Raw genomic sequence first — 12771 nt, forward strand, 5'->3', positions numbered from 1 at the left:
GATTATAACTTACACGTTTTCTTAAAAATATAAATAAACAATTGATATTGTTAAATGTCACGTTAATTTAAAAAAAATATCCAGTAATAAAAGCATCCTTAGATTCTATGAAATTATATTAAACAGAAATACCAGTTTAGGTTCTCATATTATTTTGATATGCTTTTATTATAAATCATATTGATTAAGGGTATCCTTGTGTTGTAATGATAATTATGATATTTTACAATTTTACTTTCTATTATTAAATTAATTTATGAGAACTATTTAAATTTTTTAGTTCATTAAATTTATATATCAACCAATCACAGACTTATAACAAAATAAAAGTTTTTAAGAAATAAAAAAAAAACGAGGCGGCAATGAACCGCTGGTTAATTCGTTCCATGTTGACACTAGTGCCGCAACATTCGTCGTTGCGTTGTTGGTAGCGCTTGTATTTTTATTCCTCCGTGTTATTCCGCTAACTTCGCGTCGGTTGAGTTCTCAAAACAAATACGCACAAGTGCATACATAACACCGAATACGTGTAATAAGCCTCGTTCGTTTCACTTGTTTAATGGTTGTTTTAAAATCTATCCCATAACTTCTATATTAACAAATCGCTTGTATACTTAAGAACTTTTAGTTGTAACATAGTAAAACCATCGCCGGTTTGTTAGCAATGGAAGTCGACCGCATCGCTTCCGATTCGGAAAACGTGGCGGTGGACGAAAATGATAAGGCGACCGTCGAAGCCGGCGCCGGTGACGCCGCTAGCTCCCATTCCGGTCGTATTAAGCGTAAAAACAAGAAATACGGTAGGAGTAACAGCAAGGAAGCAGTTGGCGCGGTAACCCCTTTACCGAAGTACAGAAGCTGGAAAAATAGTCGCAGACCTCGAAATGGCCACGGGAGGGGCCTGCCTAAGAAAGGTAACCTTACTCTTTACATTCATACTATTATAATCTTGTCTTTCCAAGTCGCGTTCGAAAGTTCTAGAAGAGTTCCAATACGAAAACTAACGCGTCGAGTGTGCAATTTACAATGTATTCGTGGTTTATGTTTACATCGAACCGGCGTCCGGTTTCGCATTATTATGGATATACTTATGAATGCAATTAAGGTATTAATTAGTTTAATTTTCGTCGTTTCTTATTGCTTAACCTATATTCCGATTTATTTAACCAATTCTAATCTAATAGGGTTTAATGTATTTGTTATTTTTATTACAAAGAATATATATGTTCGAGTTTAAATTAATTCACATTTCTTGTCAACTTGGCAAGCGTCGTTAAGAATTATAAACGTGTATTATTATTTTGGAGAATGTAAACACGCGGTTTCGCATTATTTTCGGTTTGTTGTTACGAGACGTATATACCAACATAACAGCCGACATTTTAGTGTTTCAAGGTCACGCTATTACATCCCACTTTTGCGCAGTTAGTACTTGGTATTGGCGTAGGTCATTGTTGTTTACATTAATGGGGGGTAAAGTTAATGTTGCTTAAATTAATGTATTATTATCTCTTTACTTTGTTGTTAAATTATCTCTTACACTTTTACTATATAACTCATATATAAAATGTAGGCGGTTTGTTTTGGTTGTTTTTCAACAACTTTATTTTTGTGAAAAATGTTTTTTTTTTTTTAAAGTTGTAGGTTTATGTTTTTACTTTAGTGCCATTGGCATTATTCGTTAGCTGTATCCATTGTTAGAAAACCTGTTTCTTTGACCGTGAGCTGGTTGATATTTTTATTAAAGCCATAAATAATTATACTTAATATAGGTCGCTTTGGAGTTAACTTATTACTTTTTCGTATATGTGCGTCGTACTAGATGTTGTTATGTTTTAAAATGTAAAATCGTGACAATAAATATTTTTAACAAATATACGTTACACGGCACATTTCTCCACCGCATTTTTATAAATAAGCAAAAGGTAAAGGTATATGCTATTACATATTATGATGATATGTTTACGCATTGCTGTACTGGTGATTGGTTAGATGTGTGAAAGCTTTAAAGGGATGAATATGTAGCTAATTTCATAGGAAGATGCCTGTTTTTACTTCTATCTCTAATCATCCTGTATAAAGTGTTAACTCACTGATCTGAAAAATGTAACATTAATTTTCTTATATTTATCGGCAGGTATAGAATGTAAACAATTACTAATTTTAATATGTAATATTTCCAATTCTGAAAAACATTTTTGTTGCTATATTATCATTACATTCTTTATTATTTTTGAAACTATTATTTTTTTGGATAGTGTGTTCCAAATATTAGTTGATTGCATATGAGTTATACGGTCACCACTTTAAAACTCTTACATTTAGAACCAATTAGCCTAAATCATCATCATGTCCAGTGATAGACGCCCACTGCAAAGCGTAGTCCTCTTGCATGTCGCGATCTTGACTATGTAGTCCACCTAGTTGCGGAGCTTACCCTGTCGGGTCGTGGTTGCCACTCAAGAACCTTTTAACCCCAATAGCCATGGCAGCATCTTATTTCTGATTCGACCACGCTGCGAAGCTCTGATCAAAGCCATCTCCGTTGCTCTTTCATCATGACTGACCCCAAACACAATTTTGAAGGCGACAATTCGATTCTAAAAAGTATTGTGGCTTTAGAGGCGTTCGGAGCGTTTTAATATAAACCCTGCACGTGTGATATTTATTTTAACATAAGCTACCATCGGAATGCTGATCTGCTAAGAAGAGCCGGCCAAAAACTCAACTCAATTTTAATTAAATTTATCTATTCTTAATATATACATATATAAAAAAAAATCAAAAATGGAAATTTATTACATATGCGTGCGTACACTTAAACCTAAGTACTTGTTAACTTTTTCAAGACATAACCTGTTTGAAGTTGCGTTATGGTCTCGTTTTTTTATAATTTAGATTTTAAGGGCTGGAGGTTGGACAGAGAGTTTGGCCACCGTCCATAGTTCGTGGATAATGGCCAATCTCTAAATATAGTTTTATCTGTGGAGAGCGCACGCTCTAACCTCGCCTATGGAAAGTTGTTTACATACATTTACGTAACAATCCGTTGAACCCGCGGTCCGATTGCGATGTTGCAAGCTTACCCATTTTATATTCCACAGTGGCTCAGTGATTATCGACTTTTATTAATATAGAAATAATTCAAAAGTGTGTAACACCATCGTGCCCGGCGTCTTAAAATTTTCACAGATTAGAATAGTCTGGTAATAGATAGTAGCAGAAAGTGACAAAAAAATGAAAAGATTTGTATTGTAGGCATAGTTCAAAATCAATGCAGGGAAAATTTAAGGATTTTATTAAAGGAACCATTACTCAGCTACGTATTGCAGTACAGCCTAACGCAGTCTAGAACCGAGTTGGATAAATCAATAACTACTTCAAAATTTTCAATTTTAAATGATCACAAAAAATTTCATTCCAACATTAAACAATACTTGCGTAGTATAGTTACTTGCACGTACATATACATCTATCTATTCATAAAAAATCTATTTATTCATATATATGAATAAATAGATTATTTCAGAAATTAACAGGCTGGCACGTTTGACTGTAGTTTGTGCAGCTTAGATTTGTTGGAATTAAAGATTTAAGACTCAGATTACTTTATCATCAGTAAAAAAATGCCTGATTTATTTATAATTATTTAGGAATTGCATTTGTGTGAAACCAAGAAATATTGGTTATAGATGTCAAAGATTCAAAGGGGTGAATGTATACTTTATTTGTCATCTTTCACACCTGTTCAATCATCATCATGTCCAATCATCCATCTATAAAGTGATCACTCTAAATTATGTTACATTAACACATTCCATGCCACATGGGGTGTATACGACCCCCGCTGCACTTTCCGTCCAGGCCATTTGCAATTCTCATTGAAAAACATAGGATTTTTAAAAAAATAATCGTACGGTCCAATATAAACAAATACACACCACGCATGCGCGTACGTAATGCATATTCAAATTTATTACTTTTTCCCGTCAATTATAGCTTTGCAGCATTGAAAAAGTGGAAAATAAGCACACACAATACACGGTGTGGGTCGTATACGCCCCACGCGACGTGAATGGAAAATATTTATAAGTTGGCACGGAACGTGTTAATTAATTTTGTCTATTGGAATTTCACAGGCCAATAACTACAGACAGTACAGTCTTGCAAGTACAGATACTAAACAATCATCAATTTTATTATGTAGAAACACATGTTCTGAAATCGCTTTTTCGTACAATTTTATGATTTTCGAATAGTGTGCATGAATCTTTTCATCTCTAGTCTAATGTTTCTGCTGTTGGGAATACATTCCTACACATACAGGCAGAAAGGTCTTAAAAATTAAAAAGTAATATTTGACTTTGAGATATTGATTTTCAAGAGGTCTAGGTTACGTTTCATGGACCCTGTCAAATTACAGCGAAGGGTTGTTGTAATGCACCCTTTCCATTTCAACCCTCTTCGAGGTCCCTTAATTGCACAGGCATTTAATTTTTTTAAACGGAATTTCATTCAGGCAAACCCACTTTTAAGTTGTTAATGCGACCAACTTGCATTCGTTTTTGTAATAAACGAAATCTAAAACATTTTATTTCATTAATGTAGTCATAATGTTATAATGCTACCGTAACCGCTGTACCGTGCCTTAGGAAAACACAACGAGGTAAACGACTGAGGAATAAAGCGTGAGCGCCTCTGTAAATGTTAACAGCGGCCTGAGGGAACGGAGCAGACAAAACTTCTCTCCGTCTCACCGCTTGTATATCTGAGGCGCGGTACAGCGGTTTCGGTAGTACTTATGAAATAGTTTTATCTCTAAAATAACGTACATATTGAAGGTCGTATTCCAAAAGACAACGGATAAGCCCACTAGGTGGATTATCGACTTGGTCATGGTCGCGAGAAATCGCTGGATGTTCATCGTGATGTTCTTTGAGGAAGGTCAATGCTTTGCAGTGGACTTCGGTTGAAAAACTGTAGATTGAAATACGTTCGTTCGTGAAATTTTCTTTTACTAGAAAAAAAAAAACAATGAAAAATAATCAGTTCAGTGGATTCTTTGATAACTTACACTTTCGTAATCACATTGTAATAAAATAATCCGTTTTATCTCTGTCCTGTAAAAATAACCTAAACGGATTTTTCGAATTTTGATAAGGTGAATATATTTTATCAAGTTTGAAAAAAAAATGCTGTTTTAGGTGATTTGATATCGTTTTACACCGGGATTTAAAGCAATGAGTAAACTGTCGAAAATTATCGCCATGTGTTTTACAGAAAAAAAATATAACTTATCTAATTATGAACGGCTATTTCAAAAATAAGTTTTATAGTAAATTACAGGACGTGAGTAACAAACCCCTCATTATTTATATTGAATGATTTAGAAGGTTTTGTAACACAGAAATACATATATCTTCACTATACGTGAAATAGGTGTAACATTCATACGAATAAATAACAAATTCTAGTGTCGATGTCTTACTTCAGAGACAAAGGAAGTGTTCTTTTAGAATTTTTTTAAAAGCTGACAAATACTTAACGCGTGTTATTGTTGCTAGTAATGCATTCCATAATCTTACAGCGACAACAGTGAAATATTTCCCCCATAAATACAGTAGCAGTGGTAGCTCAACGGTAACGACTGAGACTTGCGATCTTAGGCCGTGTGTTCAATTCAAGGGATACAATCATATATATATATATATATATATATATATATATATATATATATATATATATATACACTAGCTGATCCCGCAAACGTTGTTTTGCAAAAAAAATTAAAGTTTTTAATTAACAAATGTAAGATAAGGGTTGTTCGTAGAGGGGTGAAAATTTAGGTTTGTATGTATTTTTTTTGTATGCTGTATCATAATAAAATAAAAACCAAAAAATTGTCTAAAAAATTAAAAATAAAATTTAGGGGTGGACCACCCTTATCACTTAGGGGTATGGAAAATAGATAGTAGCCGATTCTCAGACATACTGAATACGCATGTAAAATTTGGTAAAAATCGGTCAAGCCGTTTCGAAGGAGTTCAAATTCGAACACCGTGACACGAGAATTTTATATATTAGATATATATATATATATATATATATATATATATATATATATATATATATATATTACACATACCTTGTGCAATAATTATATAGGATTACCACTACTTACAAACAAGTATCCAGAAGATGGACAGGAGCGTACTTTGCGTAATACCACACTGCAATTGCCTAGCCTCATGCCAGGCGTGGCGGTGATGGTATATCCCCCATAGATGTCTTTGGGAGGGGACTACGTCTAGCATTGGACATCTATGAACTTAAACAACGTTCCAATAGATAATGTTTACTCAAGATTTAGAATACAGTAAAAGCTTCTTTCTCCCGCTTCCTTTATTCGCGGCTAAAAGTATCTTTATTCCAGGATTTAATGAGTACAAAAAATCATATTGGATAATATGGAATGTAATCCTGATGTAAATGTTATGGAATGTTTGAAAAAATTTGACAGTAAATTGCATCGTAAGCATAAAAGAATCATTTGAAGAACTGGAGCCACATATATTGAAGTAAGAAAAAGACCAATATTTAGCCACTTCCGCACATGTCGTAGTCGTGCAACAAAGTGCACCGCCAGCCAGCCCGCTGATAAATGCGCATGCGGCAAATAATGCGAATTACACAACTACCACCGTTAAATCACTCAACACGTGTTTCAGCCTATTAGTGCCAAACACAGAGTCCGACTTGTTGCACACCTACGACTGCATTTGCGAAAGTGGCTAAATATTGGTTCTTTTACTTACTTGGGATGGACTTCCGCAAAATAATTGCCTGATTCCATTACATATATTGAAGTCTTGCTGGAAAAAACTAACCTACGTACGTACGACTACTCTTATACAGAAAATGACTCCGTATGACGAAAATGAAATCTGTGCAAGTTCAAATTTTGACTGCAAACATAGCCGAAATGGACGAAATATGGGATTCCCTTCAGGAATAGCTTGAATCGCAAGATGAAGATTTGACTGAAACCAACTCGGAGATGTTAAATTCACAGCCCATTGAAGAAGAGGCTTCAACGAGCACTGGAAACGTGACATTTAATATGAAAATCTCAGTGAAGGTTTAAGAATGACAAATGAACTTTGCGATTTCTTTATGAACATGGATCCGTCTATGGAACAAAATCTTTTTTTTTTATTATTTAACAGTTTATTGTACACAATAAAAACACTAAAGTAACAATACAAATATAACTGACACAACAGGCACTACTTATTTCTAACCAGAAATTTCTTTCAGTAGGCCTACGGAAGGAGATTCATAAAAAGTAAGGCAGACACAACGTGCACAATAATTAAATTGAAATATTTACAATAGATACGACTTTTGACCATAATTACATACTTAACATGAACATAAATGTATACTTACATATTATATACTTACATAAATAAGCATAATAAATAATATATATACATAATATAAGCATAAATACATATATAACATATATAAATAAAAATATTATATATACTAGACAATTAGCGATAAATAGTGCTCTTTGACTCGCTTTTTAATTACAGGAAATGATGGACAATCACGTACTTCGTATCTTATTGTTAAGAAGTAAATTGCTAATGCAACTGCTGCGTATCTAAATTGAAGGAGCTTTTAAAAACTACCAATAAAGAGAAAATTACTATATTCTTCAAACTATTGCGTAAGCTTTGAGATTATTAATTAAAATGTTCAAAAACTACAACAAAATTGATTTCTTTTTGGTTTTTTTTTTGTGTCATCTAGGAACGTTTCTCTTATAATCCCATGTATATTACCGGTCACGGTTTTTAGCCTTTACTGTAAATATATGTAAATTTATATAACCTTACGTAATATACTAAACATTCTACAAGTTAAAAATACGCTTATCCTCATGTACTAAACAAATGGTAATAACTTGCAAATAGTCTTAGCTTAGTAGTATTATCAGCGTTAGTTTATTAGTGTTTGCAGCATTAGCTTAGCAGTGTTTGCAGCATTACTTTATTAGTATTTGCAGCATTAGATCAGCAGTATTTGCAGCATTAGTTTATTAGTATTTGCAGCATTAGCTTAGTAGCATTTGCAGCATTAGATCAGCAGTATTTGCAGCATTAGTTTATTAGTATTTGCCGCCTTAGCTTAGCAGTGTTTGCAGCATTACTTTATTAGTATTTGCAGCATTAGATCAGCAGTATTTGCAGCATTAGTTTATTAGTATTTGCAGCATTAGCTTAGTAGCATTTGCAGCATTAGATCAGCAGTGTTTGCAGCATTACTTTATTAGTATTTGCAGCATTAGATCAGCAGTATTTGCAGCATTAGTTTATTAGTATTTGCAGCATTAGCTTAGTAGCATTTGCAGCATTAGATCAGCAGTATTTGCAGCATTAGTTTATTAGTATTTGCCGCCTTAGCTTAGCAGTAATTGCAGCATTAGTTTATTAGTATTTGCAGCATTAGCTACGTTAGTTGTTTGATCATTGTACATGTAAAAATATATGCCCTTAAAATAATTAATTAAATTAATTGATTTTGATTTACGTCTAATTTTTAAAACTGGTAACAGATGTTTAAATATAATTATTATATAAATATTCCGCAGTACTTGTGATAAAAGAAAACAGTTATTTATAATATTCTGGTAATTTTTCCCGTTTTTTGTTTCTTAAGAAATTTTCAGTTGTTTGAGTTGTACTTGAGTTTTACGTTTGGCAATACATTTGTTAATTATTTTTGTTTCGATATTTCTTGGTAATATCTCTAATAATTCGGAATCGTTGTCATTCATTAAAAGTACTGGGAATTGCGAACGTTTGGTTGCCCTAACCAGTCCCCTAATTCAAGGTCATTGGGGAGCTCAAGACCTATGTACTATGTATCTAGGCATCCTTTAGTATTGATTGTACAGTGCCCGGGAATGTTTTATCCTTTTTTGAATAGGTAGGGAATTATTCTTATACAGGACAGTTTTATTAGTTATATGTATATGCCGCTTAAAAGGGATGAATGTATTTTTACTGTCAAATGTATGTATCCAAAAATTTATTGTTCGATGAAAAATCGTTACCAAAATTCGTATTAACACATATTAAAATTATTTTTATATTGTACTGCCAGAAATTTAAGTCACATTCCAATAGTTTTAGAGTGATAACTTCATGTATCCGGTGTAAAAGCTTGAAAGGGATGAATGTAGCTCATTTATCATCCCACGAGCTATACATTCCACCCTTTAACCCTTTGGGGCACGCTGGTATTAAAAATGTCCCACTTTTTTGATGCGTAATAACGCATGATGGGACATTTCTCGACCCACCTGGAAATATTGGAATAGTTGCGCGCTCATACATTTATTTCTGAACTTTATTATTTAAAGAAATTGGCCACAACATTAGCAATTGTTAAAAATATACTCGATTGCGCTGGCAAGGTTTATCATCATATGACAGGTTCATCAAGTGTTGAAGCCGAAAATTAATAACAGTTTTTTTTTTTATATAAGATTTTCTTATTAATAATAACACACCAATTTTGTTAAATTTTGAACGATATAAAATTTCTGTGCAACATGGGTATTTTTATTTTCTAAAATTCCGTGCATCAAAGGATTAAAGCTCATCCTGTATAACACACTGTTGACTCACTAGAATCAATAACAACAAAGTTTTAATGTTAATAAATATTATTATTTTATATGATAACGTACGGTCATGACATGTTCGTTGATTAGGGACGTAATGTTATTATTTCTTATCTATATTATATGTAACAATGTTTTATGAAAACATCTCGTTAGCCCAGTGCGTGGGATGCAAGACATGATGTAGCTGTTGAAATGAATTCGATCCCGAGTAAGAGTTAAATGTCATCTCCAGAGTAATCTTCACCTCATGCTGTATCTTGTTTTATTTTTGACATCATGGCAGCTTAATGATTGGGGTCACGTGATGAGCTGGTTTTGCCCGACCAATCAATAAAACAGTTTAACCTTTTAAGTGCCATGAGGACCGCCGGCTACCTCACGATACCCAACAATAGGTGCCGTGAGGGCCGCCGGCTACCTCACAATTTTTCATTTGTACATCTAAGGAATATTATTTTTTTCCGACTCCCGGTTATTATTAGCTTCCTTAGGCACCTAGCAACTGGATCACGGGATGGTATACGATTTGCAGCATGTTTTAGAAGCGGTTACCATGGGTGCCAATGAGACCGCGGGCGGCCTCACTTTTTATAAAAATTTACATTAGAATATGTATATAGAAACCTTTCTTTGTATTGAATTCACAATTTATTCATATTTCAAAGCTGGCTTTGAAAACCTATCGTGTTTTCTGTGTTACAAAAACGTGACCCGCCGGCGACCGCATGGCACACCGAGTACTCTGTTGCCTTTAAGTGCCATGAAGGTCGCCGGCGGTCTCAGTACATAATGTGTTATATTCATTCGTAGAATGTAAAAATCCCAAATTTTTACATAGGGAAAGCCTACGCTTGATATTTCCATTTGGCACCTGGGGAAGTCATGGCCAAAACAGCTTGGCAGTTAGAAGGTTAATATCCCCATCGTATAGTTAGTTGTACATATTGAGGGTATTGATCTTCTGGAGTAATGTTCAACTACGCCACCTGTTCCTGTCTTTGGCATCGTGGCTGCATTAAGGGGCACACCTAGTGTGAAATTTTCAAAAAATCGATTTTTTTTTATTTTCATATTTCGATAGGTTATACCTTTAAAAATAACGTACTAAAATTTTGAATCGATATCTTAAATAGTTTTTGAGTTATAGCCATTTAAAAGAGTAGCCGCTCGGCAGTTAGGTAGTTGCATTGGCTACGGGACATACCTGAGCTACTGTTCGGAGTCTACCGTCTTTTCCAACCTTTGCAAATAGGATTCAGGTTTCTATTGTGAGCCTCCAGGTATCAGCAATTTAGTGATGTGCAAAACTTGTCACAAGGAAATTACTTTTAATCAAACAAGTCCAAGAGGCCTGGGGCTTAAAATAGCTATCATTTGTGAATGTGGTCATTCGTACATTAATTCTGGACCAAAGGTCGATAACGTATTTGAAATAAATAGACGTCTTGTTGCTGTGATGCGTCTTTTGGACGTCGGAATAAATGGGATCAATCTTTTTTGCGGACTAATGGATCTCGCAAGCAAATTTTACCATCAAACTTTTGATGGATGTTTTAAAAATTTGTGGACAGCTTCTTCAGCTCAACAAGCCCTTTTTGAGGAAGAGGAAGGTGAAACATATGGGCCTGGAATAGCAGATTAGCTGTAAGTACGACTTTAATCCATTTATAACAGTGAAAACGATCATTTTATCTTTAAACGCGTTTTTCTCGAAACAGCATTTTTCAAATTTGCTGGAGTGATTACTCGGAGACAAATGATCCGATCGCTATCAAATTTTTTTCACATCTTCTCTATATAGTTCTCCATACGATGACCCTCCAGTTTTTTGATCTGATCAAAAATCGGATTTTGGTAGGCCAAAAACCACCAAAATTTTGGGTAAAATTTAACTTTTTTTTTCAACATGCCGCCATTTTGTCAATTTTTGATTTTTTGATTCGTCCGAGGGTCATCGTACAGACAATATGTTTTTGTTTAACGAGAATTTTTTTTTTTAGGTTTTATCAACGGAGAAGGCTGCAATCACTCCAGCAGTGGAGGGCCTTTTTTTTTTGGCGCCACCGGAGATCGCGTGTTATTTTAAAAAATATTTAATATATTATTCCAAAAATTATACTGTGTATTCTCAAAACATGTATAAATATACCTTCAAAATTTTAAAATGATTGATCCACTAGTTTTTTTTTTATTAATTCCCAAAAATCGCCTTTTTTTCTGGCTGTCACACTAGGTGTGCCCCTTAATAATAAACGTACTATACGTATACGTATAGTACATAGTGTAATAATAAACGTACTATACGTATAGTACATAGTGTAATAATAAACGTACTATACGTATAGTACATAGTGTAACGAGCGTAGGTGAGTTAACTAACAACCAAGCACGTATCTGTTCCTTCTTTGGGACGAGGTAAATGTTAGCCAAGAGTGATCAAAGATGCATTTACAAATAAAATAAACTATTTACAATCGACATTAACAGCCCTAACGCAATCGCATCAGTGATGGCGTCCAAATTTCAATCGGCGTTCGAATTTGAATTAAATTTGAACAAATTCTTTCCATCCATTACACATACGTTCAAATCAGTAATAAAAGGACCAATATTTAGCCACTTCCGCACATGTGCAGTGGTAGTCGTGCAATAAAGTGCACCGCCCGCCAGCCCGCCGATAAATGCGTATAGGGCACACAATGCGAATCACACAACCGCTACGCCCAAATCTCTCAACACGTGTTTCACCCCTCCACGGGGCATCTTCAGGAGCTATGTTACACCGATTAGTGCCAAACACAGAGTTGCACTGCATGTGCGGAAGTGGCTAAATATTGGTCCTTTTCTTACTTTGGATGGACTTCCGCGAGGTAACGCCTGATTCTATTAAGTATACGTTCAAATCAATTTGAACGCACATGAAGACTTTCACTCAGAAGTATTGTGGCCGAACAATACGGAGCGTGAACCCTACAGGCGTTTGTCCGCAACTTCTTCAAAATTTAACGTCAGTAAAAAAATGTACGATAGTTATTATTCCTATACTACTTCCTTGTCTCGTCCTTATTGAA

The 12771-nt window shown here is 34.3% G+C and overlaps 1 protein-coding gene across 1 annotated transcript in view; it reads left to right on the forward strand.

Annotated features, from left to right (window-relative positions):
- The first annotated feature begins 409 nt into the window (after positions 1-409).
- Positions 410-12771, forward strand: part of Pdcd4 (Programmed cell death 4) — a 36705-nt gene continuing 24343 nt past the window's right edge. Inside the window, exon 1 of the mRNA XM_068769680.1 lies at positions 410-914. Within this exon, the coding sequence (XP_068625781.1) occupies positions 665-914 (250 nt within the window). The 5' untranslated portion in view covers positions 410-664. The remainder of the gene's footprint in view (positions 915-12771) is intronic.

This window comes from Battus philenor, unplaced genomic scaffold (genome assembly GCF_028537555.1).
Source record: "Battus philenor isolate CCGP_79_NKW_IND1 unplaced genomic scaffold, ilBatPhil1.0.hap1 SCAF_29, whole genome shotgun sequence".
Lineage (NCBI taxonomy): Eukaryota > Metazoa > Arthropoda > Insecta > Lepidoptera > Papilionidae > Battus > Battus philenor.